The sequence below is a fragment of the Lindgomyces ingoldianus genome (assembly GCF_010093535.1).
Source record: "Lindgomyces ingoldianus strain ATCC 200398 unplaced genomic scaffold BDR25scaffold_2, whole genome shotgun sequence".
Taxonomy (NCBI): domain Eukaryota; kingdom Fungi; phylum Ascomycota; class Dothideomycetes; order Pleosporales; family Lindgomycetaceae; genus Lindgomyces; species Lindgomyces ingoldianus.
In genome coordinates, this window is record NW_022985163.1 from 2,671,131 (window position 1) to 2,698,559 (window position 27,429).

Sequence of the window (27,429 nt, forward strand, 5' to 3'; positions counted from 1 at the left end):
TCCCCTCTTCTCCTGCTCCTCGTCAACGCGTTTCAACGAAGTTCGCACAGCCTGCTGTGGCTGGAGACCGGGGCCAGCGGTGACGTCTCGCGGCATCGTCACCCCGTCACCCTGTCGCGACAACAAACACCACAACTGGGCAGCGCACGGCGGCGGCGGCGAATTGCGCAGATCCACGAGCGCAGCCGCAGACACACGTTTTATGCTTCCCTCGGCCGGCTAGGAATGCCCAGTCTGAGTGGTGCTGGAGTTCCTGTTGTTGGCGTGAGTATTGACATCTCCCAGCCCCCGAATTTGGCAACGCACCCAGCCTCTCCCCAACCTCCCACGAGCGTCCCAACTCCTTTCGCGCTGAGTGACAATGGCTCACTCCCCTTGCCATATTGCTCTATCTAACAGCAAATCCCCTAGGCATTGCAGCATTCCTTGAGCCTCCCCGCTAGTCCCAGTACCGCCCACCCTCCCTCGAGCACTGCCTTCACCCTCCTCTCCTCCACCGCAGGCGAGTCTCGCTCTCACTCATCGCCGGTGGGCTTTTCCATCACCTCGTCGTAGCTCGCTCCCGGGCCCGGTGCGGGAGTCACGTTGACGTCCTCGGGCCCCCCAGAGCTCAGCAATCTGTTGCCCTCTCCGGCGCCCATCGACCCTGACGAGACCCACGGCCGACACGTTAACGAACCATATACGACCTCATTGCAGCAACGCCAGCAGCAGGCTGCGGACTATTATCGGGCACAGCACAATTATTCGCGGGTGTCGAGTTCTTCGGGCAGCGTTGCGTACAGCCTCCGGCGCACGCCAAATTTTGAAGATCCACGAGCACGGCCAAGAGCTTCGTCCATTGACTCGGCGCAGCCTCAACCACCTCAACCCACACGCGCCGTCCGCTTCGCCGACACCGCCCCATCCGCCGAACAATCGAGTCGCCGTCCGCGCGCAGCCTCTCAATCGCGGGGTTCCGACCTTTTTGCGCCCCATCCTGCCCTCCGCATCTCGCGCGGCACCGCTTCGGCAATCCACTTCGTCCTCGAGGAAGCCATCCGCACGCCATTCCCCTTCACCCCCGACCTGGCGGAAGAGAACGCGTCCATGGCAGATCTGACTGCCGGCGGCGGCGGCGGCGGTAATGGCCGCGCTGCCAACGGCGGTGCCCGCGCAGCAGTCGGGCCTGTGCCTGTGCCGCAGTCGGATCGCTCCAATATTCAAACGCCCCGCATGATCATGAATCAGCGGCGTGAGCGCGAGGCCCGCCGGCAACAGACTGAAGCGGACGCTGCCCGTGCAGCAGAAGAGCAACGGAAGGCTGAAGAGGATCAGCGGAGAAGAAGCGCGGCGCGACGGGCCGACGCTGCTGGCGTTGCTGGCGCACCAACGACGAGCGCAATAGACCCGGGAGCGCAACGGCAGCCCCAGCCCGCTCCCTCAAGACCGAGCGAGGCACCGTATGCAACATATCCACCTGCAGGGAGTGGAGTCCCAAGGCAGCCCGAGCGAGTAGTGCCCACCTCAACTGCGCCGATAAACCCTCCCGTCCCTCCACAAGCTCAAGACACATCGTCAGGTGCCCACCATGGTAGGCCGAGGGCAAGCTCACAGGCACAGCAGCAACCTCGCCCTGCTCCACCGTACCAAGCCGGCCCAAGCGACTCTCGACGGCCATCGACTTCACAGCACTTGAGACACCCCTCTGCTCCTGCTGGACCTTCACAGGCTCGACCTGGTCCATCCGCAGCCCCCCCTCCCCCACCACCACCTCAATCATCTGCAGCTGGTCCGTCCGGGAGTCAGCCTCGCCAATCTACCACCTCGACGTTTCCACACGCATTCGAGCGATGGGAGACTCTGTCGTCACATTGGGAAGGCCTAACATCGTATTGGATACGGCGGCTGGAGCAGAATACAGATGAGGTCCGCCGAGAACCCCTAGCTCAGCAAATGTCACGCCAGATAACAGACTTGTCAGCAGCTGGGGCCAATCTATTTCACGCTGTGGTAGAGCTGCAACGTCTTCGGGCGTCGTCAGAGCGCAAATTCCAGAGGTGGTTTTATGAGCACCGGCAAGAACAAGAGCGAGCTCAAGAGAGGGAAGCTCAACTAGAGCACACTCTGAGAGTTGAGCGCGAAGCGCGAGCAGATGCTGCGGCTAATATGGATCGCCTGGCCCAGGAAAAGAAGAATGCAGAACGAATGGTTGGTGAGATGAAACGGGAACTACAAATATCAAAAGAGGAGGCACGCAGAGCATGGGAAGAGCTCGGGAGACGAGAGCAAGAAGAGCGCGATCGTACATTCTCCCTGCGAGAAGGTCAACCAACTCTAGTAGGCGGCGTACAGGTTGTACCAATGGCGCAGGGGGTTGGCAGGCATGGAAGTGTATCTCACCAACCACAAGGAGGTGGGGAAGCCTTCGGAGCGGGTGCGGGTCCGTCAGGTGGTCCAAGAATTGAGCAACACTACTCATACGAAGAAGGCCAATCGCCAACCGACACTGATCCTTTCACTGAAGCAGCACGCCACGGCGCGACTCTTCGACACGAGCCTGATGTTCCAACTCTTTCCCAAGGGACATACGTTCCCACAGGTGCTTCAACTGCCCGTCCCCCTAGCTCTACTCATTCTCAAGCGTCGGAACCACCTCAAGTGCCAGCTCCATTGCATCCTCGACACCATACTACCAACGCTCAACACCCCACCGTTCAGCCAACCACGTCACGTCCAGAGGCATTCTATCAGCAACCAGAGACATATCTTCATGGAGAAACCCCCGTGAGTATCCCAGAGGATGAGAGGTCCTATGTAACATCGCATGGCGGGGAAACTTCTGAGGCCGATGAAGAGTACGCTATCGATGACTACGGGAACTTCATCCTTGATGACGCTGGTCACCGTGTCCCGTATCGAGCCCTGCGCGAACGCGATTCAGATGAGTATGATGTCCAGGAAGACCGCCGTCGCGAGCTAGAGCATCTGCAACGGTACGGAACAGCAGCCGTAGGCCCGAGCGGCTACGCAACTGCCTCCGGTGCCGAACAACCTTATACTCAGACCTCCACCCTCAACCCTCCCGACTACAGTGGTGCAGGATACGGCAACGAGTGGCCAGGCATGAGACACCACCATCCCACAAGGCTGAGCGATGTTCCCGAGGAAGATGAGAGGAGTCGGACGTCACCTAGTAGGGCAAGTCAAGCTAGTCGAGGGATGTACTGAAGCCTGGGACATCAAATAAATTGTGAAATCTGTCTTTGCGAGAAGAAAGATTTTCCTCGATTCTTCCCAAGTGGCTTTTTAGAGTAAGGGACATACCCAAAGGAGCCGCTGTCAACGACCGCTTGTTCGCTCTGACTTCGGGCGGCCCTCAACTCCAGAGCTAAACTGACCTAGCGAATACTTCGGCGTTGTACAGATTCGGAAAAGCAAACAATTCGGTTACCTGTTACGACTTCCTCGCCCTCGTCCTACGACCATTCCTGCCTGATCCACAATGACCCTTCTCCAATGTGCTCTCGAATTTCTGTCTCTTACCCTCCACCCTAATCGTCAAAAGCATGCCTACACAGCATCTTTCCTTCCAGCTAAAACAGAGACTTAGTCATCTCTGCTTCCTTTTGGTTTCGCTGTAAAAAGTACCTGCATCCCGCCCAACTACGTTCGGCATCCACCTTGTCATCCAGGCATTGGATTTCCTTCTGGAGCATATGTTACTGCATGAATTTCAGTTCCACTGCGTGTAAGCGCCTCGCGCAGGTAACGGGCGGCTTAATACACCATTCTGCAACCTTATACCCGAGCGTAGCCCCTCCTCGGTGCGCTTTTATGTGGTTATTTAATCGGATTCTGTCACCCTTTCCCATCCCTACGACCCTGTCGGTCAACCAACCGACCAAAATATACGATAGGAGCCGTCGGTGGCACTTGGAGCTTGGACGAGTAAAAGGGTGCTGGGAAGGTTTGGAGTGTTTAATATGTGATGGAGATGGAGAGAGAACTTCCTTTCTTTCCTATCTTCAAAAAATTTCTTGGCTTTTCCTGTATTAGTAGCATGGCACATGTGCAGCGAGGTGTTTTCGGGCATTTGGGGATAGGGCAAATCTGGTGGGTAGTGCTTGCATGAGTGGTTTCGGGATTTTTGCTTGTAAAATCTAGGTAGAGCCAATGTAGACCTATTGGCTCTGATGTGTTTACAGTTGTGTTTCCAATTGTGGCTAGACAGGGAAGATGCAGCTTAAAGCAAGACGTAGAAGTGACTCCCGACCACTTTCATACACCTCTCTCGTGCAGAGGCCGCTAACACTCTGATAGATAATCTTGTAATATCGCATCGCCCTTCTGAAGCTTCGAGGCGCACTCACATGGTCAATTTCTCCTATATCGTTTCTAATAAGTCTTCAACTTCAATGTGTCCGCCACAGGTAGCACAGCCTCTCCCGTACCGAAGGCTGAACTCAAAAGTCTGCCTGCATCTGCGCCTTTCCTCTTCTCATTCGATGAAACTCTCCGCAATCGCTTCAGCCTGTGTTCTCCGGCACATTTCCCATTCACCGCGATGTGCAGACCGGTCCTCCCACATTATCGGGATAAGGAGAAGCTCCATACGACCAATGTTGTTGCGCAATTGCGTTCTCCTGTACGATTCACTGCCTGAAGATAAGTATTGCCTACCTCGTGTTTTAGCGATTCGGATCTCAGCTTTTTGCCAAGTTCGCAGATATGTGGAGGTTTCCATTTGGCTGCCTGGCTGGCGTGGGTCACCCTTTCTTCGAGACTTTTCTCTTCTTGTGGAACCCCTTTGATCACTTCATTCTCCTGTCAATTTCACGTTCCTTCAATTCGTTGCTTGTGGTTTATTTCTAGCGCTTTGGTTCAGTGGTGATGCCCTCACAGCCTGCCTAACGCTTAGTTCACTTCAACTTACCACAGTGACGGAGGTGCGCTCGAGGATTTCCAACCTTGGATCTTTTTTACTCAACAAGCTCCGTTCCCCAAGCTACAATCCGTTCTAAGGCACTTGAGACACCTCGGCGATTCTGTCTATCACAATCACCCTCTGCTGATGTCTGAAGAGTGCCCTGCTGTTCAGCATGACGCTTCGGCTCAGCCTGCCGCATCTCCCAGCTAAACATCCAGACCACGCTCGCATTGACAGCGCCGTTAAGATAGACATCTCCCCCATGAAACTTTCTTCCACCGAAGACTCGAAAAACAAGGATGATAATACCTTAACATCCACACTCTCGCTCCCTACTCCAGCACAACCTGCGGCTCCGATATCTGGCTACCAGAAATTTCTTCGACGTTACAGCATAAACCGCGAACACCCAAGGACCTTACGCGAACTCATCAACGCAGCATGTCAGGCAACATGTTCGATGATCATGCAGCGATCCATGCTTTCCGATGGGATAAATTTGATTGTTACGGATCCACACGTCGTCGACTTGTTGCTCACGTGCATAATTTCCTCCAATCAGTATAGCAAGAACACTCTCAATCTACTGCCAGGGTGTCCGTTTCCAGAGGCCCAGGTCAAGCAGATTGTGGATTCGCTGCCCTCAATGGCTGCGATAGCGTCGAAGCGGAAAGGGAATTCAACAAACACCTTCACACACAGTGTCACCGAAAACACATTGTTGAGTGAACTGGAGGAACGACAAAAGCAACTGCTAACATGGCTGCTAACATCCCAAATGGCCAATCTGTGCTCCATAACCGCCTCCTCTCCACTCACCCTCCGTATCCCTACCCTCGAAAATATGGGCGTGAAAACCTTCATCGTCACCCGCCAACCCGGTAACAAAGAAGCGCTCTTCGCATATCACTTACACCGCTCCAAACGCCCTTCGAAAGCTGTCTTCCATGGCACGCATCCTAGCCGCCTCCCTAACATCCTAGCGAAAGGATTAAAGAATATGAGCGGTACGCGGTACCAGAGTAATGGCCGCGCAATGGGAAGAGGTATCTACCTCGCACCCAATGCGAACACTTCCCTATGCTACGCACACGAGACACCGAAGTGGATGAACCGCGATCCCTCGTTTATACCCTCCCCAGTTCAATCCCCATCCACCTACAACCCCTCAGGACTGCCGCTTGGCTCAATGTTCTCCGGGGTGGGCGGGAGCGGGTACAACCCCGCATATGGGAATCCTACAACAGAGGAAATCTGTCGGAATATTAGGGTATTGTTGGGGTGTGAGCTGGTGGGTTGTGAGAGGGATATGGGGAAGAGAGGTGCGTACGTGATCAAGGACGAGGGGAAGGTGGTGGTGAGGATGGTGTTCGTGTTTGCGAGCAATGCGAGTGTGGATTGGTTAAATGGGATCACGGGGGAGATGGAGAGGGTGTTTGCGGGAATTAGGGGGATAAGGTGAGGAGGCGGCATCGCATTTGCACCATGCCTGCGAATATAGTTTTGTCTCCTACCAATGAGTTAAACCGTCGATAACAAAATCGTAGGTCTTTCCTCAATCATAATTCAACTAGGCTCTTATGTGTTTCCTATGATTTGTCTACTCACAACATTGAATGCTATACACAATCTCGAAAAAACCTAGATTAACGTCGTTGCCCCGTCCTTGCTTTCCTATAGATTTATTTTCTCTGCCAAAAAGGCTACTACTCGATAATAGAGGTGCTAATAACCTTAATTAGAGTACTAGACTCTAAGATTAAGAGTATATAGTAGTATAAAACAGGAATATATTAGTCGACAACCTTAGGTGATATTAAACAGTCATTACTCTCCATTCCTTTGCCCTCCATTCTTAGCACAACCAATTCTCCCAGTATCTCTACAGTTCGGTATACATAGCTAGTGCAGATGTTCTGAGAAGGATCGCTGCTTCGCGACTACCTGCTTCCAATCCTCCGTCGCGTTGCTTTACGGACTTTATACCGGCTAGTATATCTTCCTCCAAACCATACTGCTCGCGTTGCGACCTCTCTAGATTGAGCGGATTACGACCTTGAGGGTAACGCGAGGATCTTTGGGTGGACCTACTCGATCAACAAGACTTATTCTGTACACTACGTGGACTTAATAGACTGGGAAGATAACGATAACAGTGGGGCGCCGGCTTGATGACTTACTTCTTCTTCGATGTTTGGATCTTGCCCTTCTGAACATATGGTATAGTGTTCCATCACTTGCTGAAAATCCTTGTGCTCCGATCTGTAGCACCTTGTAACCACCTCCTCAAGTACTGGCGCACTTGTAGCCGGGAATTCGTTTGCGCGGTACAACTTTATAACCTCAGTCAGGCTTGTCGTGGTATAGCTGCTACGTAGTCTTTACCGCATGGGGCATAACGCCAAGCGCAAATATCTCAGACTGAGTTGAAGGCGCCTTTATAGGAAGGTTCGGTGGTGGGAATGAACAGCTGGGTGCACAGTTGGGACAGATGCATCAATTGATGACCCAGCAAAGTCACATATCTGTAGGCTCTTGTCCCAGTCAAGCAGCGCATTATGTGTGCCTGCATCCACTTGCAGTGTGTTGCATGATCGAACGCGAGGAAGGTCTCTGTAGGCTGAAAGGGCCTAGCGTAAGATATCCTCACATAGTGGAACACTTGTGGCGGCGTAGAGATCCCAAAGCCTCTTACGTAGAGAGTACTAAAGGCGTTCGAGTACAGGCATATCCCCATGTACATGGAGCAACATGGTGATGAGTGGGTGAGGGTTAGGCGCTTGTAGATAGCGCGCTCGGTGTTAAGGACTAGTTGGTTCATTTCGCCGCAAGCCTCTTTGACAACAACTGAGTAAGAAAGCTGTAGGACGACACGGGACACACTAGCGGAGAGCAATGGAAGGCCCTATACTCTGGGGGAGATAGGAGAGTACGGCGCTCCCATGGCACGGGAGTTGGTGCATGCCTAATCCTACACCGCTGACTTGTTTTTTTGGCTGTTGTTGTGTAACGCGGACAGCGCTGGTAGGCTTTGGGTGTCTACTGAACCTATCGTTGAGAATCTCCGAAGGTAGGACATGTGGAAGTAGTGATCACCCTCCAGGTAGTAGCGTATATAGAATAGAAAGTTCTTGTGTGTGATACGTCTTGTGAAAGCTACGCAGTCGGTGGAGAGGATGGTCTGGGTATGGAATGCTGGTTTAAGCAGCTATCGCATTGTGTACACGCAGTACGAACTATTACCTGCCGCCTAGTTCTCCGCATGCCACAGAATACCGCCGGTGATTTCTGACTTTAACTCAAGCGCAAGAAATGGGAACTTGTCCCCTCTAGCTAGTGGGGTGTATGGGCAAGAAAAGGGGCGACCCACAACAGTGTTTCGTTTCCGCATCCAGTCGGACTTTTAACCAGCGGGATATCTGTAATGACCTCACTTTTCCCATACGATCCATGCGGATGCTATTGTTCAAGAGGAGCGAACGATAGACGGGGTGTGACGATCTAAGCCTTGGGCTCTGCGCCAACGCATTTGAGCCCCTCTTAAGACTCTAACCTTGTGATTGCGCCATTTGGTGGATGAATGCTAGCGATATGGGCTGGTACGTTAGGCTCGTTATAGACTGCGGGCGTTTCATGGCTGGAAGACTTCGCTAGAGTACTCCTCAGCCACTAATTTTCAGACTGCTTATTCGTAGACGGTGGAGCGCTGCTCGTCAATGCGCGAAGGAATTGGCGAGGAAGTTGGCGAGCGTAGCCGATAGCGATGGCTCGTAGGCGCACAACAAAGTCGTCAAGGAATCATTGGAGAGACGTCACAGTCCTTGGCTACAATGAAGTGCGGCTTGAGTGAGAGACGTCGGCGAGCTGGTCCAAGTTTGCAACAGTAACCGGTAGCGCTTGCTCGCAGGCGGACAATCAGAGTCGCCGTCTTCAAGGCCTCGCCTAGGATCAATGTCTTCAGGAGCTTGTTTAAGAGGCATCAGAGGTCTTAGTGAGGCAACATCAAAAATCATGGCGATGGAAAACGCAGGCGAAAAAAGTTATGCTTCAATGGAGGGGAAGTGAAATGAGAGGAAGAAATATTGTTGGGCACGCGGCAAGTATACGTACGACTGTTGCATGGGCGGTTGAGAAAACTGAAAGCGATATAGATTCTCATTCGCTTCGGAAATTCTCATACCGATTCCCACACACGTCAATTGTTACCCTCCCTCAATATCGTGAGTACGGACGAGAGACTTAAAGCTGTCTGAGGGTTCAAGATGTGAGTTCCAACGCCCTAAGGGCAACGATGGCGGGCACTAGCGAACGAGACGAGCAACCAATCCGACAAGCTCACCAGCCCCTCACCTGCGGGTAGTACAATCTCGGATACAGAGCCCTAAGACTCATATGCGCCAAATCCAGAGATTTTTGACGACGTGGTTAACGCAGACGTTCTATCCCCATCAGCCGTCTCCCTCCCCGTGATAGATAGAGCTGGCGCTAAGTCCCAAATCCTGCTGATGTAGAGATCTCTGACACAGGGGATGAGGATCCCTAGACATGATGCTATACATGGGTCTTCTCGACAGGAGGGGGACATCCGGTTATCCCCGTCATCTTGAGAGATTGCGTTGCAAGGTGACTCTTCGCTTTCTTGTCGTGCATCGGTTCGTAATTCAGTCTAAAGCCGAGGGTTTCTATTCCTATGATCTATCGAGGAACCAGCGTATTTTCCAGAATAAGAAAAATTACACCAGATAGCGAACTTCATAATAAAAGATAATTCGATATGAACAAATTGTAAAATATACCTGTTAAAGGTTCATCAAACCCCTCAACATCCCGCTCATCAAGCATTCCGCCTCACTATAGTAATATATTCTAAAGTTAAAATTCAATTCCAAAGATACCAACTAATAACAACGCTTTAAATATGCCTCGCTACTTCTTCCGAAAGGGAAGGCCAGCACCTGCTCGTGATGTTGTGTGCGTGGCACCTCTAAAGACCCTCCGATGGAGTGCGACACTTTCCACATTTTCTTCGCAGACATGGAATAGCCTGCGACTCGGCGGGCAGTACGTGGTCAAGTTTCGGCGTTATTTCAATGCTTGTTATGGTAAGATCGACGTCAATACTTCCTTCTCAATGAAGACTCCTGAAGATATTGCGCCGTGGAGGCCATTAGAACGAGACGAAAACCGGGGTGAGAATTTGCAATGGCAAAAGGTAAGTTTTGAGGTCGAATCTAAGTCGGTGCGAGAACAAAATGGCCCTGACTGGTGGATCTAGCGAAGGTCAAGCCGAGACGAGACTTAAGAAAAGTACATGGCTTAAGTTAGGGCTATGAGTGGTCTGTTAGAGGAATATCGTATATCCTCTGGTGTCGATCAAGAGCCGCTGCATATGCCAGCGCAGCTTGGAGGGCTTGGCGTCGGCCGTGGAAGAGAGTGGCTATCAATAGGTGCCGAAAGGAGGCCGAGTTAACTAGGTGCGGTGCATTCGAAGGCAATGCGAAGCTAGCAAACTTAGAGATTGGGAGTTTAGTTTGGAGACTCTGAAGAAGATGGTGAGAGTTTGGCCTGCGAAATTGGAAGACTGTCCCAGTGAGGGACTAGGGGGAAGGCATTGTTAGACAGAGAATAAGGGTAGAGAAACGTCGATGTTGCGGCGCTTATGGACACATTTCAGGGAGATGTACTCCGTACTTATCACTATAACTTCAAATGCTGGCCTTGAGGGGAGGATGAAGGAAGAATCCTAGTGGAGTCTAGGACACACCAGATGTAGGCATCTATCCTTAACTCTCAAGTGCGGCGCTGCAGGGACCTGCGGATCATCCAACCCTCGCACGATCGACGCATCCGTGGGTAGAAGCGACTCGCCTCGAGATATTGAAAATAGACAAAGCTGCAATGATGCTATACAGATGTCAGGGATAGATTGAGCAGGGACCGGAGCTCAAGATGTTTAACATCCGAAGTCGTTGGGCCGGGGGGTCTGTGAGCAGCTCGTATTCGGCTGCCGAAAAGCCACGGCGAGGAAAGCAACCGACAAGCAGGGATGATGCTGCTTGCGCACCAGCCAGCTCCCGTTTGACAAGATGCTGCACAGTGCGCGCGAACACCTAAGCCTCATACCAAGCTTCCTTCATCTCAAACACGAAACCCCACAGGCCGGACATCGCTCTCTGAACACGCACCCAATGTAGCGGTGAGACCGATTGCAGAGCATGCTGCAGCCGTCTCTTACAGAGCATGAAACTTTTGGCAGAGCAGCGAGATGCAGACACGGAGATATTGTTGCGGCGGCGATGGATGGGCCTAGACCCTGAGACAACCGACGCAGACTTGAAGGTATCCAGAGGGGTGGGTGAGTGTGTGCTGGCGAGGGTGTCGCAATCGACGGCGAGCGGCGTCATCTCACTCGGGCGGCACATGATGGGCGATGCCAAGTGCAGTTGGACTCCAGAGCTCTGGCAAGGTCACGATAGAGAGGCATGGTGTTGCGGGGCCAAAGGCGGGTTGGGTCGGTCTCTGTTCGGCTGTTTCTTCACCGCCCGCGCCAGGGATGGTATCGGCCAATTGCTCCGGCCAATGGCTCCAAGCTGTCTCGTAACAGGTAAGTGGGGTGAATTTTTTATATCGTGAATGTCGTACATAAAACTGCACTGTCAGATTCCCCAATTGACATTCAAGAATCGCACAACCGCCCGTGGTTTATCAATCGCTCCGGCGCGCACCGTCACCTCCAATGCAATGTCCTTGTCTCCGCAGTGGCCGCCTAGCTCGACATTGCGATTGATATCCGCGATAAGTTGCGAGCATGTCATCTCGCATGACACGCTCACCACTAGCAAACGGGCGTCCAGGCCCTGGCAAAGTCCCTCGGCCCGCGTGAGCACCGTCAGCGAAGGGCCGTCCGTGTTTGCTCCGTTAGCGGAGGAAGATCGTGGTGGTTCAGCCGTTCAAAGCTTTGTGCCACACCTCATATTGAATCCTGCAGCGAGTAGCCCCGCGATAGCCGCATGCCATGCCTCTGTCGTTCAAGTGCGGCGAACAATCTCACACGTTCTTTCTCCGTTTTTCTCCTCTGGTGGTCAGATGAGCACATCGCACCATGCCTGGACATCAGGGTCTGAATGCGGTGCGCATAGGGTCTCCGGTAAGCGCGGGTCAGGGTCCAGTGAGAGATGGCTCGCCGCGAGAGGACGCTGAAGGACATCTCTCATGTGACGCCACAGGCGATTGGTGTGACATGAATAGATGCCTCTATCTGAGAATGCGATTTCTTCCGTCGCAGAATTCGAACGTCTCTAGACGTCCACCGCTCCGCGAGCTCGTCAAATCGCCGGCCACCTGAAAGGCTCTTCGCATATTCTCTGGCATCCTCCTGCAGCAGTATTGCGTCAGGTCGGCGGTGGTCGCGATGTCCACGTTCCACATTGGCCGAAGCGGGTGAGCCAAATTTGATGCCCACTAGCGTGAGTGCTGGCCAAGCCCTCCCACATCTTCGTGCAGGGATGTTTGGAACGAACCATCGCCAAACGGGATGCCTATCACGACGTGTGGGATTTGCGACGACATGGGCCTTGTCAGTCTCAGCACACTTTGCGACAGCGCCATAGAGAAAGTAACACTGCTGGTTGCGCCTTCAGGCTGGCAGGAACGGGCGGTGGTGGGCTGTGGTGGGCAGCAACGGCCGGTGAATGGGCTCCGGCCAAGGCCGGTGCTTGTGATCTCCAGGCGGAGAGGGCAAAGATACTCGAGAGAAGTGTAGATTTTCTGGCACCCCGGGGGTCAGATTCATTCCACAGGGTGCAGGGAGGCGGATGGCGTCGACCTTAGCGCGCCGAAGCGGGTTTTGCAGCAAGGTAGACAGGCCAGCTGCGGCGTGTGATTGGTGCACATGATCTGCGCGCTCACTTGGGAGTGTTCGGATTATCGTGGATGGACATGCTCTCCTGCTCGCTGCTTGTTGCTTGCTGCTACTGCTGCTCTCCAGTGGCCTGCTCTTGCATCGAGCAATCTCTTCGCCCTCACCGCGTCCGCCCGTCTTCACGGTGCCATCGTCTGCTCTGCTCGCCATCAGCGCGAGAGCGGGAAGCCCTTCACAGTGCACGTTAAGCCCCGCCTGCTCCCGTACCGCCTAAGAGACGCCGTCGTCGGCTGCCCGCTGCTCAGAAAGGACATCTAATTTCTCGAGGCCGGCCTCCCCACCAGCCTGAGCCCGTTCTTCTGTTGTTGTTGACACGCCCACTGCGCGCGCCCAGCAGCGTCGTCTTTCATTTTTCGCCCTTCGCCTGCCTTGTGTGCGTCCGTGGCTATTATTCGCGGCCTGCATCCTCCTCCTGGGGCTGGCTATCTGAATCGCTGCACCCGCCTGCACCTCTCCTTGGCCCATCGCGACGTCCTTCGCTTGGCCTGCTGAATCCGTACTGTTTGCCGCCTCCACTGGACTCCTCTCCCTGCGCCGCTGCTGCATATTATTCTGGGCTTCCCGCTTCTTTTGCCCGTCACCTTGGTCCTTCACCAAGGGCAGCAGGAGGATCTCTCACGGTACGTGTGTACTACCTCAACACCTCCCGACGCCCGCCAAGCCCTGCATGAGACCCTCACCATCATCCTCGTTCCCCCATTATGCCTGCCGGTGATTTGAATGCGGACTCATCGACAGTGTGCTGACTGAAGGTTCCCTAGGTGGTCGTGGCTTACGGCGAAGGCCCCTTCACGCAACCCCACAATCACCACCACGCTACGGAGGAGTAACAAGCTCCAGTCGTGATCCCTCCTCTGGCAACGTCTCCGATCTCTCCCGCTCTCTCGAACGAGTCCTCATATACTCCCCTCCGAAGCCCTACATGCGTTTGTTGTTGACCAACACTAAACCATGGACACTGAGGATGGACAAGTCTTCATAAAGGTACGACAGTTCAAGCTTTGGGGGATGGGTTTCACAGAACTACAAGACTGCGTAGATGGCTACTCGGTCAATGGCAACGTGGCTGGTCTCAGTGTACTGACGTGGTGTAGAACTTGGCGTACTTTGTACGGACTCATGAGAAAGCACTCGCAAATGCCCTCCAGCTTCAGCGTCAAGCGCCAAAGCATGGCCAAGGCTCCGCACCCCCTCCGTCTTCACCGACGGGAGCGTCAAGTCTTCCGACGTCCTCGACCTCGAGCGTGTGGGCCGCGGCCCTGTCTCTCCCCTCTCTCACATTCACCTCTCCCAGCATCAAGCCTGTGAAGATGACCCTCACTCCGCACCACCTCTTCTACCTCCTATCACGTTTTGAAGAACTCGGCATACCAGTAGGTCCGATGAATGTGCGCTTGGAAAATATACACACGGATGCGTCTCCAACCAACTACGTGTCGTTTCTTAGCCAGGCGCAGCGGAACAAGCGAAGAGGGGCTTCAGACCGGGACTCGATGCACTCAGTCTCTAGCATTCGCAGCGTGATGTCAGGCATGTCGTCGCTGTGGTCGTCTCTTGGTTGGTCGTCCAACAGTGCAGCTAGGGCCGAAAGGCAGAAAGCAGCCATCCAGGAAGACTTGACATACCTCTTCTCTGCCTTCACCAAGATACCCTGCCTGAGACTCGCTCCAGACCACAAAGCCCGCCTCATCGCAGGCTACGAAGAGTTTCCGTTTGACAGTGCTGTGCCTCTGTTTGCGTTCAAGAACCTCACTGCTCTTGAGATCTACGACGTAGACTTTCGCCAATTCTACGGCTGGGACCGGCTGGCCGAGAACCTACGCAGCCTCACAGTCAAGCGCGCCGGCGTCGACGACCCTGCAGACCTCCTGATTAATATCGTTTTGGATGACATTGACAAGCGGCGCAGGCGCTCCGCCAAAGCACCACCATCCCCCACTGTCCCTTGGCCCGCTGGCAGCCCGGCCACGAAGAATGCCCAGATTGCCCGGTCGGAGTCCCCGCCATCCTCTCCAGCAGCAGCGGACAAGTCTTCCTCGAGCCCAAAGGCCCTTACTCGTCACCGCCAGCGAAGCACATCTCCCACGCGACCGCCAAGCTCGCGCCATGGCACCACGCATGTTTATGGAAGGAGCTCTACCCCTAACATTCGCAGGTCTTCTGGAAGCTCCGGGTCAAGCGTGCGGTCTACCACCCCGCGCGGCAGCTCCTCAAACCTTTTGTCGCTAGGATGGTTCCCCGCGAATAAATGGAGATTCCTCAGACATCTGAGCCTGGCTGACAACGCTCTCACAAATATCTCAGCCACCAGCCTTGCTCCCCTAGCTAACACGCTGCAATCCCTCGATATCTCTGCAAATCTCTTCACTGAGATTCCAGACAGTTTGGCGACCCTAACCTGCCTTCGAGCACTCAATCTCTCCAATTGCATGATTGAGAGCCTGCACTCTTTGGGTCGCAACCCCTTGCCCGCGATCACAACGCTGAATCTCCGCTCGAATCGCCTCACGTCTCTAGCGGGCATTGAGCGACTCCTTTCCATGGAGAGGGTCGATTTGAGGGACAACAAGCTGACAGACCCCATGGAGATTGCACGGCTCACCGGCGTGCCAGACATGACCGAGATTTACGTTCATCGCAATCCGTTTTGCAAATCATACAGCAACTATCGGGTGACAATATTCAACCTATTCCGCAAGACACCTGGCTATTCGGAAGACATCGTGATCGATTCTACTGGGCCAAATCACAGCGAGCGGAAACAGCTCGTGGACCGAGCGCCTGAACTTCCCGGAGTCCCGGTAGTGAGACCACCTCCCGAAGATGAGAAGCCTCCCCCCCCTGTCCCATCCAAGGTTACACCCGCTGTTGATGGTAAATCTGCTCCCATAGAATCACTTCAACGGACCAGCTCTCACCATCGTTCCAAGAGCGGACATACCGGATCTCAACGGCGAAAGAGAGGACCCAAACGAAGAATCGTTGAACTCTCCCAGCATGAAGCTGGACAGCAATCATACAACCCGCCGGTCACTCCGCTTCCAGCTCCTCCTGCCTACTCGCCCGAAACTCTCCGATCCGTAGACCCCATGCCTCTAACCGATGCAGAGGTCGAAGGTGTTCCCCACTTCGAGGAACCTCCGAAGAAGAACGCAGCGGGGGATCCTTCCAAGAAGCCCATCTCTCATGAGCCAAGCCCCACCCAACCACTACAGCTAGGGCAGCAGAAATTACCATTCATTGATACTGCACTGCCATCACAAACTTCTCCGCAGCTTGCCACAAGTCCTCCTGACTTCGACGTCAGTAGTGATCTGTATAAGAAGAAGATTGAGGCTCTGCGCCATGATTTCGGTAACACCTGGCTAAGTGCGTTAGGTGACGAGTCCTGGGACACTAAACCAGTCACTCCATTCTCCGAGCGCGACTATAGCTCTCCTTCCATTAGACCTACGATGCCCCGAACCCCTAGCCAAGGAATCGTTTCGGGAGGCCGAACACTTGGATGAGAGATCACTCTCTATTCTACCTTTAATCTAGTGATTTTTGCGATACCCCTGCTTTCAATTTCTCCTCTTAAAATGACACGCCTCGCTGCTTTGCGGCTTGTTGTGTGTATTGATCAATATTCCTACTCGATTTTTGTTTCTACGTTTTGGTAGTTCTGGTCGTCTGCTTTTGGTAGATTCTCTCTCGCATGGCGTTGGGGCATTTTAGGGTTCAAGACATGGGTGCATTGACCTCACGCTCGCTGTATCTCTAGGCTTTCCACTTCTTCCATTGGCGGCATTCTTCCCCTAAAAGGACGGTTGTGCTTGCATTTCCTTCGGTGCTTGAACATCGATATTGCATTCCGCATGTACTGTTTGTCTTCTCCATTCACCTTTTACTGTATTATATTCATGGCGTTATCGGCGGTAATGCCCGGGATGGGTGGATCACGAACGGCCTTTTGCTTTTGGAGTGAAGATTTCGAGCGGGTAAATTGAATGGGAGGACCTAGCGGGTAAGAGAGCGGGTGGTGGCGTTGTCGGGTCACTGCATAATCGGCGAAGGAGAACGGATGGGATAGGTAGATGTGCATCAATACGAACTGTCTTGTGTCCATTTTCAAACCTTGTTTCCTGCAAATTTGTCCAGCAGTCTTATTATGTAATCCAGGGGAGATGAAGTGAATGGCAAGACACGTGACTAACATTTTCGACCCATAGGATGAAACTAGCGAATTATTTCAGGCTTTTTCAAAAACATTATGTCCGGTGAGTAGTTGCTTTTTGAGGATGAATTGTCTCCTGTGGCATGTCACCAGTGAAGGAAACCAGACGCGAAGTTCGAATTAGTGCTTGGAGCTTTGGGCTTAGATTGGTGCCTAAGGGAATGGCAGCTCCATGGAACGCCCTATGGATCCGTATGCCGGCCAACTAGTTAGACCAGAATCAGATACTATCAAGAAGTGTTCTCCACATCGCCGCCGGAGTTGTGTTGAACTCTCTACTACTGTTGGATGTAGCTAATCGGACGGTCTGGAGCAGAGCAGAAAATAGAATAGACATTGCATGGATACCTTTGTAATAGCTGGGCTACAATTCTTATTACTGACCCTGGGCTTAGCGCGATGGCAGATTAGCGTGAAAGGCTTGTCACCGCCGCTGAAACGCCTGGCGCCCAAGAAAGTGGTGAACAGATTGTGGCCTTCAGCACCTGCTCTGTTGCCTCTTGTCGCACTCCATCACAGTTGTCGATATATCCGCCGCGCGTGGCAGAGCACGAGCTTCGTGAGCACCTAGGCACGGCTTTGAGAGCACATTCCGCCAAGCCCTAAGCGGCAACCGATCCTGTCCTCAAACACCAGCTTCGCAACATCAGCCTCCAACTCCCACCACAGCCCTGCACGCTCCCACAGTCCACTCGCACATTCACGTTCTGCCCCTTTGCCTTGCCGCGTTGCATAGAGCAGTCCTGTAGCAGTCATCCTCGCCCTCCCGTCGCGAGCAGCTCCCTCGGCCCCGGCTTTGGCGGTGAAATCACTTCGCAGCCCACTCGACAGGCTCCGGCCACAACAACGCTTCAACCTCACGCCGCCATCGACCGCCCGCCCTCTGCCGCCGAGCAGTACCAGGTACACTCTTGCTGACCGTCGCAATTGACCCCCGCCAGCCGCAGCTTCGGGCATAGTCGCGTGATTCCGCCATCACCGCCTTGCAACTTCTGAGGGGCTTCGAGCCATTCTCTGCACCCGCGAGCGCCGCTCACGAACCGCATCATACCCAGCTTAAACAGGCTCGCTCGCTTACATAGAGGTACGTTTGGTCTTTGCTGTGTCAGCTGTATTGTTTCCTTGGCACGTCACGGCGACGAGTCACCCTCACGCCCCTGCCAGCAAAACTGGCCCAAGCTGCGTCACCGCGAGCTGCCTCCTCGCCTCTGTTAACGCTCTCTTTCCTCGTAGGGACTGCAAAACAACGGCCAACGCGAGAACTCTTCTCCCCACCCTCCACCCCGCGCGAGGCCCCGTCCTTGCCCCCACACCCACATCTAATACCGAGGCCATCAGCACGTCGCAGCGATGGCGGAAAACGAGGTGGATTTGGACTCCATCATAGATAGACTACTCGAGGTCCGAGGCAGCCGGCCGGGCAAGCAGGTGCAGTTGCTAGAGACGGAGATCCGATATCTATGCACGAAGGCGCGCGAAATCTTCATTTCGCAGCCCATTCTGCTGGAGCTGGAGGCGCCGATAAAGGTCAGTCATTGCTCCTCTGCTCAGCAAAGGTGTCGGACGCCGCATCGCTAACCAGCTTTTGCTCTCTCAGATCTGCGGGGACATACATGGCCAATACTACGATCTCCTCCGCCTTTTCGAGTACGGTGGGTTCCCACCAGAAGCAAACTATCTCTTCCTCGGCGACTATGTGGATCGAGGCAAGCAATCGCTGGAGACCATCTGCCTTTTGCTTGCCTACAAGATCAAGTACCCCGAGAACTTCTTCATCCTGCGCGGCAACCACGAGTGCGCCTCCATCAACCGCATCTACGGGTTTTATGACGAGTGCAAGCGAAGGTACAACATCAAGCTATGGAAGACGTTCACCGACTGCTTCAATTGCCTGCCCATTGCCGCCATCATTGACGAAAAGATCTTCACCATGCACGGTGGCCTCAGCCCTGACCTGAACTCCATGGAGCAAATTCGTCGCGTGATGAGACCCACCGATGTAAGTTTTGTCCACTCCTCCTGATTGACGTCTGATCCTCTGGTTGTGTGTGGGTATGGACGACGCACATGCTGACGAATCTAGATCCCGGACTGTGGTCTTCTCTGCGATTTGCTGTGGTCCGATCCCGACAAGGATATTACTGGGTGGAGTGAAAACGACAGAGGTGTCTCCTTCACCTTTGGCCCAGACGTGGTGTCCCGCTTCTTGCAGAAACACGACATGGACCTCATCTGTCGCGCCCATCAAGTTGTGGAGGATGGTTACGAGTTCTTCTCAAAGCGGCAACTGGTCACGCTCTTCAGCGCACCCAACTATTGTGGTGAATTCGACAATGCGGGTGCAATGATGAGCGTCGACGAGAGCCTGCTCTGCTCTTTCCAGGTATTTTCAACCCTTGCCATTCCCCTGCTCCCCGCGCTCACAACAGCCCTATAGATCCTCAAACCAGCTGAAAAGAAACAAAAGTACGTGCCCAGTCTTGGTGGCAGCAGACCGATGTCTCCTCGCAGCAAGAAATCCTCCTAGAAGTAGCCCAACCAACACAGATGAACAATTGCGAACTTCCGTGCAGCAGGTTTGGGCGTCGATAGACAATCACATATTGTTAAGCCCTCCCCGAATCGACACCGAATCAGCTTTGCGAATTCGATCCCCGCAGTACAATTAACTTTGTTCCCCACCTTCCTTACCCGGCAACTCCGATCCGCCCCCCCCCCCCTCGACATATGTTATACTCTCCCTTCTTCGAACATCTGTCTTACTTCAGCAATCTTTTACGACTCACGGCTACGAACTCCACACGACGATATGCGCTTCTTGTACTGCATAAAAAGAATGGCGTCTAGGACGGGCTGTGGTACCTGGCTTTGTCTCGTACTCGCCGGCGAAAGAGGCACAGGTATCAAGGTCAAAGACACGTCTTGCATTGGTAGCATCTCTGTGGGATTGTTCCCAAGTCAAGAAGGTACGATTATGTCTGATATGGTTACACTTCCCCATGCATGCACACATAATTCTCGAAACGTCGATTTGCGGATCTGCCTGCCTAACGCCCGGGTGAAAGGACCGAGGTTCATAGCGATTGAAATGCGGCGGCTTGTTTTTTTTCTTTGGCTTTTCTCGGGCGGTCTGTCTTCATACGGGAGGCGCTTCTAATATGTCTGTCGTTTCCTCTTTTGTCATTCTCAAATGGAGTGGCCATGCGCAGCGAATGAAAGCTTCAGGCTGGAGTGGTGATCCGATGGGTGTACGCTACGGAGGGTGGGATCATGCGTTCTTGCGAGTTCCGTCGGGGGGTGGCTGGGTCAATATCCTGTTGGTGGTCTCTATTCTCGTCCCGCCTTTCCTGCATACCGTAGCCGTGTGTTGTGGGAACTTGGTGGGATGGGAAAAGCCAGAAACATGGGTTTTGTCGAACCAATTCTTCTCATTATATTCCTGGGACGAATGGATGGATGGGTGGATGTGTGCAGTGGAGATGCGACTACAGCTCCCTTTTTCTTTTTCTTTCTCTTTGTTACACTTCTTTACTTTGCATCTCTTTTGTCCACTGTGCTTCCCTTCCTTACAATATGGTCTCTTTATGACGAACTGCCGTGCATGCTGTCTTGTCTGGTGTGAGAATGTGTGTGTGCGTGTGTGTGTCTGTGTTTATCTCAGGTGATTGATGATGAAGGGGGATACTGATTTGGGATTTGCAATAGATATCTGTGTTTATTTTTGATCTTCTTGCCTTTGAGCTGTGACTAACATGTTTTCCACCCCAATTTCATGCATATTGGTTAAATCTAGCTATGAAGAGCAGCGCCCACCCCTTCGAAAGGCTCAGTGCCCAGTTGTTATATATGTCTATCTTTTTTGTCAGTTCACAATGCTCACACATGACATCACTAGCCCTACTTTGATATTACGCAATTGTTCTCAAGCACGAAATCTGCACCATAGAAGTGAAGACCTAAATATGGAGATAGTCAAAGGTATGTTAGTGGTTCTGGGTGATCGATGACCAAATGGAATGTAAGTTGTAGGAGAGACTTAGGCACATAAAACATTACGATTAACTACATCTAAGGAGCGTAAGTTTGTCATCAATCACCCCCGAAACCATCAGACTTGAATCACATATGCCAATCCGAACTTCCGCAACCGCTGTAACAGGTTCCTTCTTTTTACCATCCATCATATCGTCCATCCATTTCAAACCCGAATTCCGATCATCTCTTGTCATTCCATCCATCCTATTCCCTAAGGAAGGTTATAGACTCCGGTCCAGTTATGCGCAACCCTTAAAACATCACTGGAAAAGGTTGTTTCAATTTCACCATCCCACCCGTCGAATTCCTACTTCGCACAGCACATCTCCTTACAACATAAACCAAGCCCACCCCGCAACCGCCACAACCACGCCCTCGACCACGCCCGGTCTTACCAACCCCGCAATCCCCAAAAATTCACTCACCGTCGCTGTCTGGCTCGGTACTAGCACAATTGGCACGCTTTCACTTGGCAAAACCGCCGTACAAGTTCCCTCACAGCTACTTGGACCCTCGGTGCTCGTCCAGATTGTCGTTTGTCCCGTGCATGTCACGCTCGCGGGACATGTGGGCAGGGTTTCGATAACAGTGATTGTGGACGGCAGAACACATGTACAAGTCTTCGTATCAGGGCAGGACGTTGGGCCTTCTGTTAGCGTCCATGTTACTGTTTGCCCATGGCATTTCGTCTTCTTAGGACAGTATGTCAAAGTCTCAATCGTGGTGATAGTGACCGTGACTTCTCCTGGTGTTGTCGTTGGAGCAATACAGCCGGAATCGAGACAGGTGGGAGATTCGGGGGACGAGTAGGTGGTTGGGGTGATGGTGAAGGGTTCAGGTTGGCAGATGCCGAAGAGCTCGATGAAGAAGTCTTTGTCGTGTTTACAGTTCGTTACATGGCAGCTTAGCATGAGCTTTTTCCCGTGTTCGGAACAGAGCTCAGATGGGTGGTGGAAGGATGATTGGAGGATGCATTGGAGCTAGGAAATACCGTCAGAACTTGATTTCAGGTCTCTGAAACGTAGTATACGTGGGCAGGGGTTTTAAGAGAAACAGATGAGGAAAGGAAGTCTGCATACCAAGCATTTATTCTTCGGAGTCGGAAGCGGCGGCTCCGTACTCGTGAACGTCGGTGCACCACGTCCCTTACACGTGCCAGGACAATGCGAGTCGTGCTCTCCACATGAGACAGTAGGCTCACAAGTCATTCCCGTTGGACAAGAGGGGAAAATTTTGGGTCCACATTGAGTTGGAGTATACGAAGTCGTTGTCGGCGCGCCGAAGTACTCACACGTTCCCGGGCATGGAGCATTCTCTCCGCAAGGAACAGTAGGCTTACAACTCGCGCCAGTCGGACAGGATTTCGTAATCGTACCTCCACAGGGAGTAGGCGTGACCAAGGGGCTTGTAGTGATGCAGTGACTGTCAGACATAACGAGCGGCGGGGGACACCAACAGTGTCCTCTATAATCAGTCGTCATGGCCGGATCGGGGCAGTAAGGAGTAACTTGGACGCAGTGTGGTCGAGCTGATCCCATCATGGTATATCCAGAAATGCATACGCAGCCGCCGTTGGGAAGTTGTGTCATGCGATCAGGTTCCCAACACCCAGGGCGTTGTGTAGGAGCGCAATGAGTCCCAGTGTCGGTCGTATACCCCGGCGTAATGCAGCGACAGATTCCGCGGTAGTCTTTCGTCATTGCAGTTGGTTGAGGACAAGGGCCCGTGATGACCGTAGAGCAGTGCCCATTGTCGTCAGTGGTGTAGCCTGAGATACAGTCGCAAGCTCCATATGTATTGACTGTTTGAAGCGTGGGGCAAGGGGTGTGGTAGCAATGCCCACGGTAGTCGCTAGTATAGCCTTCTCTGCACTGACAAACACCCCGATAATCTCTCGTCTGAAGGGTGGGCTCCGGGCATGGAGTCGTAGACGGCCAGCAGTTACCGCGGTAATCCGTTGTGTAGCCTGATTCGCAGCGGCAGATATTGCGGTAGTCCTTGGTCTGATGAGTGGGACATGGGGTTTGGGCGGGATAGCAGTGGCCACGGTAATCAGTGGTATATCCATCGATGCATTGGCAGAGGCCACGATAATCTCTTGTCTGAAGGGTGGGTTCTGGACACGGAGTTCCTGTTGTTGTACAATGGCCTCGGTAGTCTGTAGTGTATCCCGTAATACATTGGCAGTTGCCCCGGTAGTCATGGGTCATAAGTGTCGGCTCAGGACATGGAGTTCCAGTCGTTGTACAATGGCCTCTATAATCTGTAGTATATCCCGTAATACATTGGCAGTTGCCTCGGTAGTCGTGGGTCATAAGGGTCGGCTCAGGACAGGGAGTCCCAGTTGCTGTACAGTGGCCTCTATAATCTGTAGTATATCCCGTAATACATTGACAGTTGCCTCGGTAGTCGTGGGTCATAAGGGTCGGCTCGGGACAGGGAGTTCCAGTTGTTGTACAGTGGCCTCTATAATCTGTAGTATATCCCGAAATACATTGGCAATTGCCCCGGTAGTCATGAGTCATAAGGGTCGGTTGGGGACAGGGAGTTCCGCAGTTACCGCGATAGTCGGTTGATTGGCCTCCTGGGCAATTACAACTACCCATGTAATCTCTTGTCATCTGGGGATTTGGGCATGGCGACGAAGTGCAGGATCCACGGTAATTCGTTGAATATGGCGGACTGCACTGGCAGTAATTGTTATGGTCCCTCGTCATTCCAGTCGGACATGGATAAGGCGTAATGCAGACCCCACGGTAATCAGCAGTGGCAGGAGGTGGGCATTGACAACTTCCGCTAGGGTCTCTAGTCATACTGGGATTCGGGCAACCGGATGCTTGGATACAATTTGAGCGGTAGTCGATTGTGGCCCTAGGAGGACAGACGCATTGTCCATGCTTGCCCCTGATGAAGCTTCGATTAGGACATGGCGGGTAGCACATCTTGTCTTCGAGGTCTGTCGAATACTCGTACGGGCAGATACAATAACCATAATTGTCGAAGGCGCATGGTGTTGCCGAAGGTGTCGGAATGGTAGCTGCAGTTTGTGTACATCTGCCGTCCGTACCAGTACCCCATCCGGGGAGGCATATGCAATTCCCTTTCCAGTCCATGGTCGCGTCCGGCCAATCGCATGTCTTGGTAGGACTTACTGGGATAACGCATCCTCCAGCTCCGGCCGAGACTCCTGGGGCGCATGCAATTGGAGTTGTAATCGCGGGCGATGAGGGCGGGAGCGAGTTGGCAAACGCCCCCGCCGCGAGTAAACCGATAAGATTCACTATCATTTGGTGTAAACGAATGGATGAGTTTGGAGTAGATGGAAACAAGATAGTAAAATGCAAACGTTTTAGTTTACCTATGGCTCCAGTATATACGCACTACACGGCGTTCGAACAGGTGATGACGTGGAAGCCACAGATCTCAATGCGTCGAACCCTCAGTGGCCTAAAATCGAATTGAGAATTCCATACGACTACGAGGTTTGGCAATACTTCTCTTGATCGCCTGGCTAATCAAATCAAGACCTAGGGCGCGGGGAACGAGAAACACGAAGTCAGGCATCATCACCTGACTACAATTCCGAAGCGACGCGTTATTATTAGAAAGGCGAATGAGTATAAGACGAGAAGAAAATCACCTTATGTTACTTGATGAGAATTAGATAGCTGAAAGATGGAGATGATAAATAGAAACCCATTGACTCGTCTTTGCCGTCTTGGGACATGCGCTTCGTGAGGATGAGGAGAGGGCCTTTGTGGGCGTTTTGAAGTGTAGATGACGTCGATACCGAGGACGAGGACTTCTTGAGATCCCATTCTGGCAGGGTTGATGCTCGTGGCGTAGTGGTTGAAGGAAACGGGGGGAGAAAGCGAGATACGGAGCGACGGAAACGCCTCAGTTCAAAGTAAAGTTTGCCCGCTTGTAATCTTGTTGGTGAGCTTCAAATTGGAGCAGAACTTGAGGAAAGAAAATTGACAGGGATATGTCTTCGATAGATATCATGGCATGATGTCAGACGGGGATGATCTGTCGTTGATGAAAGAAACCGTGAAGCAGGCGCGCCTGGTCAGAGCTCCCGAGGTCGAGCGAATCCGCTGTTGTGCCGAGGTACAAGGCTTTTCCGAAATGGGAGTTCACTTAAACATAGAAAAGGTTCTTGTGGAAACGCGACTCGGAGTAGACGCCGCGGGAGTCAGAAGACTGCCGCGTCGTGTTCTTTCTGAGCATATGAATCATTTGCGGACGGATAGATGGCAGAGTCGAGGCCCCTTGAACATGTACAGGATATCTTACTCGCTCAATTGAAAAGCGAAAGAAGTCCAAATACCTAGTATGCAAGCTGAAATACTCCGGAGATACATATCCAACAACAGTGGCATGCGTAAGCCCCTAATTCCGAGTTTCGGGGTGTGTATTGCTCCTAAGGGTAAGCCACCTTGCTTTTTGACCAGTTAACCGAGCGAGAACCTTGATTTTGGATCCAAGTACATCCAATTCGGTATAATATATCCAAGCCATTGTTCCTACCATTTCCGCGGAGTGTGACGCCAGACTGTCCGTCTCTAAACGGACCTAAATATGCTTTCGTTATATTACAATTGGAAAATCGTTGTCATGGCTAAAATGCAGCAAGAACAATATGCACATGAGAATAGGAAATAAGGGATCATGTCCTCCATCTACATGACGGGTCTGTTGATCTCATCGTCGTCCTCATCTGCAGTGTCAATCAGATAGGCGGTATAGACTCGCGTCTCTGGGGAAGGGCATCTCCACTCGGGGCTCCGCTCAGACGACGAGTATGCACGAAGCTTCTTCTCGTCGCCCGCTAGTCGTACGGGACTTCTTCGAAGAAGTTCTCGCTGCTCCGCCCTAAGGTTGGTCAGTACCGTAATTACTCAGGGTGACGCTGACGACTCACCATCCCATCAAGAGATTAATGCATTCTGCAACACATGCAAGAATGGCCAAGACTACAATGACTCCCAGAGCAAAGAGTGTAAGTTCAGAGTCGTGATACTCCGAGATGGGTTCTGGTTCAGATCGACAAATAATCCGTTCTCTTGGGCGTTCAGTTGGGGCACTGGGAAGAGGTGTGTCCAGGTGCAGCTGGTGCTCGAACAAATCCTTTCTAGCCAACTCCATCAGAACAGTCGTTGTTAGCGGTCTCAGATCGTCTTCGGTAGGAGTTGCTGTCGACTGCTCGTGGACAATGTGCTGGTAGTAGGTTTGATAGATCTCGGGTTCAGAAATTCGGAAGTACTCAATTTCAGGCCCCATGTGAGCGCAGGTATCCAATTGTCTTGATGTGTCGTGTAGAATTGCTGATGGAGACCATGGCTTGTTAGCGTCGACTACAAAGCAGCGACAATGTGTTCGGGTTGGTGCAGCATTTGTTGGGAGGATAAGTGCTGTTACGGATAGCAGTGCTACCAACGGTAAGGGGACCATGTTGGCGGCCACGAGAGAAGATGTGCGAGGCCTGAGTCCGTATTAATATCGAGATCCTCAGAGCGCGTCGTGGTCGAGAGTCTACACAACTGGCAAAGCACATGAGCTTACCAGAGAGATAGGTTGTAGAACAAAGGGACCCGAGTTCAGGATATTGTTGTGGGACGATTAGAACTGGAACGGCTAATATCTACAAATCCTATATTGAAGGTAAAGGCGAAAAGCAATGACAGACTATCAAAGAAGGAGAAGAAAGGCGAGATTGATGCAGCGCAGTCGTGATTGGACCCAACCCAACTCAACAACGGACTAGGGGTGAACTGTGGAAAATAGAGATGTCACTGATGGATCACATCTGGAGCGTGGCCAAGCCAATATGTATACGCAGAGTTGGGTTGGCGAAGCATCAGCCAATGCCTGGGGGAGCAAGGGCACGATCCGCACGAACGGGGTCCAGTGCAACACGCCAGGGTAGAGCACATCATCAGCCAGACAACGGGTGACGAGCGAGAGTCCAGAACGAGGCGCACAGGGGCGCACAAGCCTCGGAGCGACAGGGTTTTGAAGGCTTAGCTTGCAACCACCAGCCTCGCTGACATGACCCCTCTCCCGGCTCTGTCTCTTCATCTACACATTTTGTCCCAATATCAATGCCTCCGCCGGCATTGGAAGCCTCTCGCTCCGGCTCGAGCTCTAGGCTCGAACTTGCTTGTCGAGTAGCCGACGCTAGAAGGTGCATTTCACGCATTGTGACAAGACGAAACCAAGACTGTTGCTTGATGACCAACGGGCATATCGAAACACGAACGACTGGGCCAACCGCGTGCATCGACATTTAAACTGCACATATGAAATACATACTATTCCTTTGTTTCACGTGACACGGTACTCTTA

At 52.7% G+C, this 27,429-nt stretch overlaps 10 protein-coding genes across 10 annotated transcripts; 6 read left to right on the forward strand and 4 right to left on the reverse strand.

The window, feature by feature from the left end:
* Positions 1 to 225: 225 nt before the first annotated feature.
* BDR25DRAFT_321719 (uncharacterized protein) lies at positions 226 to 3,210 on the forward strand (the record flags this gene model as incomplete). Its single annotated transcript, XM_033691985.1, has 2 exons — positions 226 to 264; positions 556 to 3,210. The coding sequence occupies 2 exons, from the start codon at positions 226 to 228 to the stop codon at positions 3,208 to 3,210; spliced, it is 2,694 nt and encodes an 897-aa protein (XP_033554168.1).
* A 1,598-nt stretch (positions 3,211 to 4,808) lies between these two features.
* Positions 4,809 to 6,527, forward strand: BDR25DRAFT_300293 (uncharacterized protein). Its single transcript, XM_033689344.1, has one exon. The coding sequence runs from the start codon at positions 5,082 to 5,084 to the stop codon at positions 6,369 to 6,371; it is 1,290 nt and encodes a 429-aa protein (XP_033554169.1). The 5' UTR covers positions 4,809 to 5,081; the 3' UTR covers positions 6,372 to 6,527.
* A 175-nt stretch (positions 6,528 to 6,702) lies between these two features.
* BDR25DRAFT_349261 (uncharacterized protein) lies at positions 6,703 to 8,922 on the reverse strand (the record flags this gene model as incomplete). Its single annotated transcript, XM_033694525.1, has 15 exons — positions 6,703 to 6,849; positions 6,885 to 6,996; positions 7,031 to 7,251; positions 7,295 to 7,379; positions 7,418 to 7,539; positions 7,572 to 7,814; positions 7,843 to 7,971; positions 8,006 to 8,039; positions 8,070 to 8,117; positions 8,179 to 8,242; positions 8,280 to 8,422; positions 8,463 to 8,546; positions 8,592 to 8,676; positions 8,726 to 8,773; positions 8,823 to 8,922. 15 exons carry the CDS (start codon positions 8,920 to 8,922, stop codon positions 6,703 to 6,705), a joined length of 1,665 nt encoding a protein of 554 aa, XP_033554170.1.
* A 27-nt stretch (positions 8,923 to 8,949) lies between these two features.
* BDR25DRAFT_349262 (uncharacterized protein) lies at positions 8,950 to 9,751 on the reverse strand (the record flags this gene model as incomplete). The annotated part of the gene is made up of 7 exons (XM_033694526.1): positions 8,950 to 9,082; positions 9,116 to 9,188; positions 9,212 to 9,243; positions 9,298 to 9,460; positions 9,493 to 9,604; positions 9,649 to 9,705; positions 9,734 to 9,751. 7 exons carry the CDS (start codon positions 9,749 to 9,751, stop codon positions 8,950 to 8,952), a joined length of 588 nt encoding a protein of 195 aa, XP_033554171.1.
* A 3,279-nt stretch (positions 9,752 to 13,030) lies between these two features.
* BDR25DRAFT_45698 (uncharacterized protein) lies at positions 13,031 to 13,829 on the forward strand (the record flags this gene model as incomplete). Its single annotated transcript, XM_033698594.1, has 2 exons — positions 13,031 to 13,450; positions 13,592 to 13,829. Coding segments are annotated over 2 exons (489 nt in total), but the record flags the coding sequence as incomplete, so codon positions are not given.
* On the forward strand, positions 13,782 to 16,339 carry BDR25DRAFT_208627 (uncharacterized protein; the record flags this gene model as incomplete). Its single annotated transcript, XM_033684575.1, has 2 exons — positions 13,782 to 13,814; positions 13,925 to 16,339. 2 exons carry the CDS (start codon positions 13,782 to 13,784, stop codon positions 16,337 to 16,339), a joined length of 2,448 nt encoding a protein of 815 aa, XP_033554173.1.
* Positions 16,340 to 18,125: 1,786 nt separating this feature from the next.
* BDR25DRAFT_45708 (Metallo-dependent phosphatase) lies at positions 18,126 to 19,697 on the forward strand. The gene is made up of 5 exons (XM_033698597.1): positions 18,126 to 18,130; positions 18,280 to 18,573; positions 18,644 to 19,045; positions 19,130 to 19,429; positions 19,484 to 19,697. The coding sequence occupies exons 2-5, from the start codon at positions 18,397 to 18,399 to the stop codon at positions 19,571 to 19,573; spliced, it is 969 nt and encodes a 322-aa protein (XP_033554174.1). The 5' UTR covers positions 18,126 to 18,130; positions 18,280 to 18,396; the 3' UTR covers positions 19,574 to 19,697.
* A 397-nt stretch (positions 19,698 to 20,094) lies between these two features.
* On the forward strand, positions 20,095 to 20,771 carry BDR25DRAFT_45705 (uncharacterized protein). The gene has a single exon (XM_033698596.1). It carries the CDS (start codon positions 20,205 to 20,207, stop codon positions 20,709 to 20,711), a length of 507 nt encoding a protein of 168 aa, XP_033554175.1. The 5' UTR covers positions 20,095 to 20,204; the 3' UTR covers positions 20,712 to 20,771.
* A 236-nt stretch (positions 20,772 to 21,007) lies between these two features.
* Positions 21,008 to 24,512, reverse strand: BDR25DRAFT_45735 (uncharacterized protein). Its single transcript, XM_033698598.1, has 2 exons — positions 22,161 to 24,512; positions 21,008 to 22,061 (listed from the first exon to the last, which is right to left on the reverse strand). Exons 1-2 carry the CDS (start codon positions 24,366 to 24,368, stop codon positions 21,411 to 21,413), a joined length of 2,859 nt encoding a protein of 952 aa, XP_033554176.1. The 5' UTR covers positions 24,369 to 24,512; the 3' UTR covers positions 21,008 to 21,410.
* Positions 24,513 to 25,434: 922 nt separating this feature from the next.
* Positions 25,435 to 26,895, reverse strand: BDR25DRAFT_300297 (uncharacterized protein). Its single transcript, XM_033689345.1, has 3 exons — positions 26,647 to 26,895; positions 26,006 to 26,566; positions 25,435 to 25,956 (listed from the first exon to the last, which is right to left on the reverse strand). The coding sequence occupies exons 2-3, from the start codon at positions 26,533 to 26,535 to the stop codon at positions 25,764 to 25,766; spliced, it is 723 nt and encodes a 240-aa protein (XP_033554177.1). The 5' UTR covers positions 26,536 to 26,566; positions 26,647 to 26,895; the 3' UTR covers positions 25,435 to 25,763.
* Positions 26,896 to 27,429: the final 534 nt, after the last annotated feature.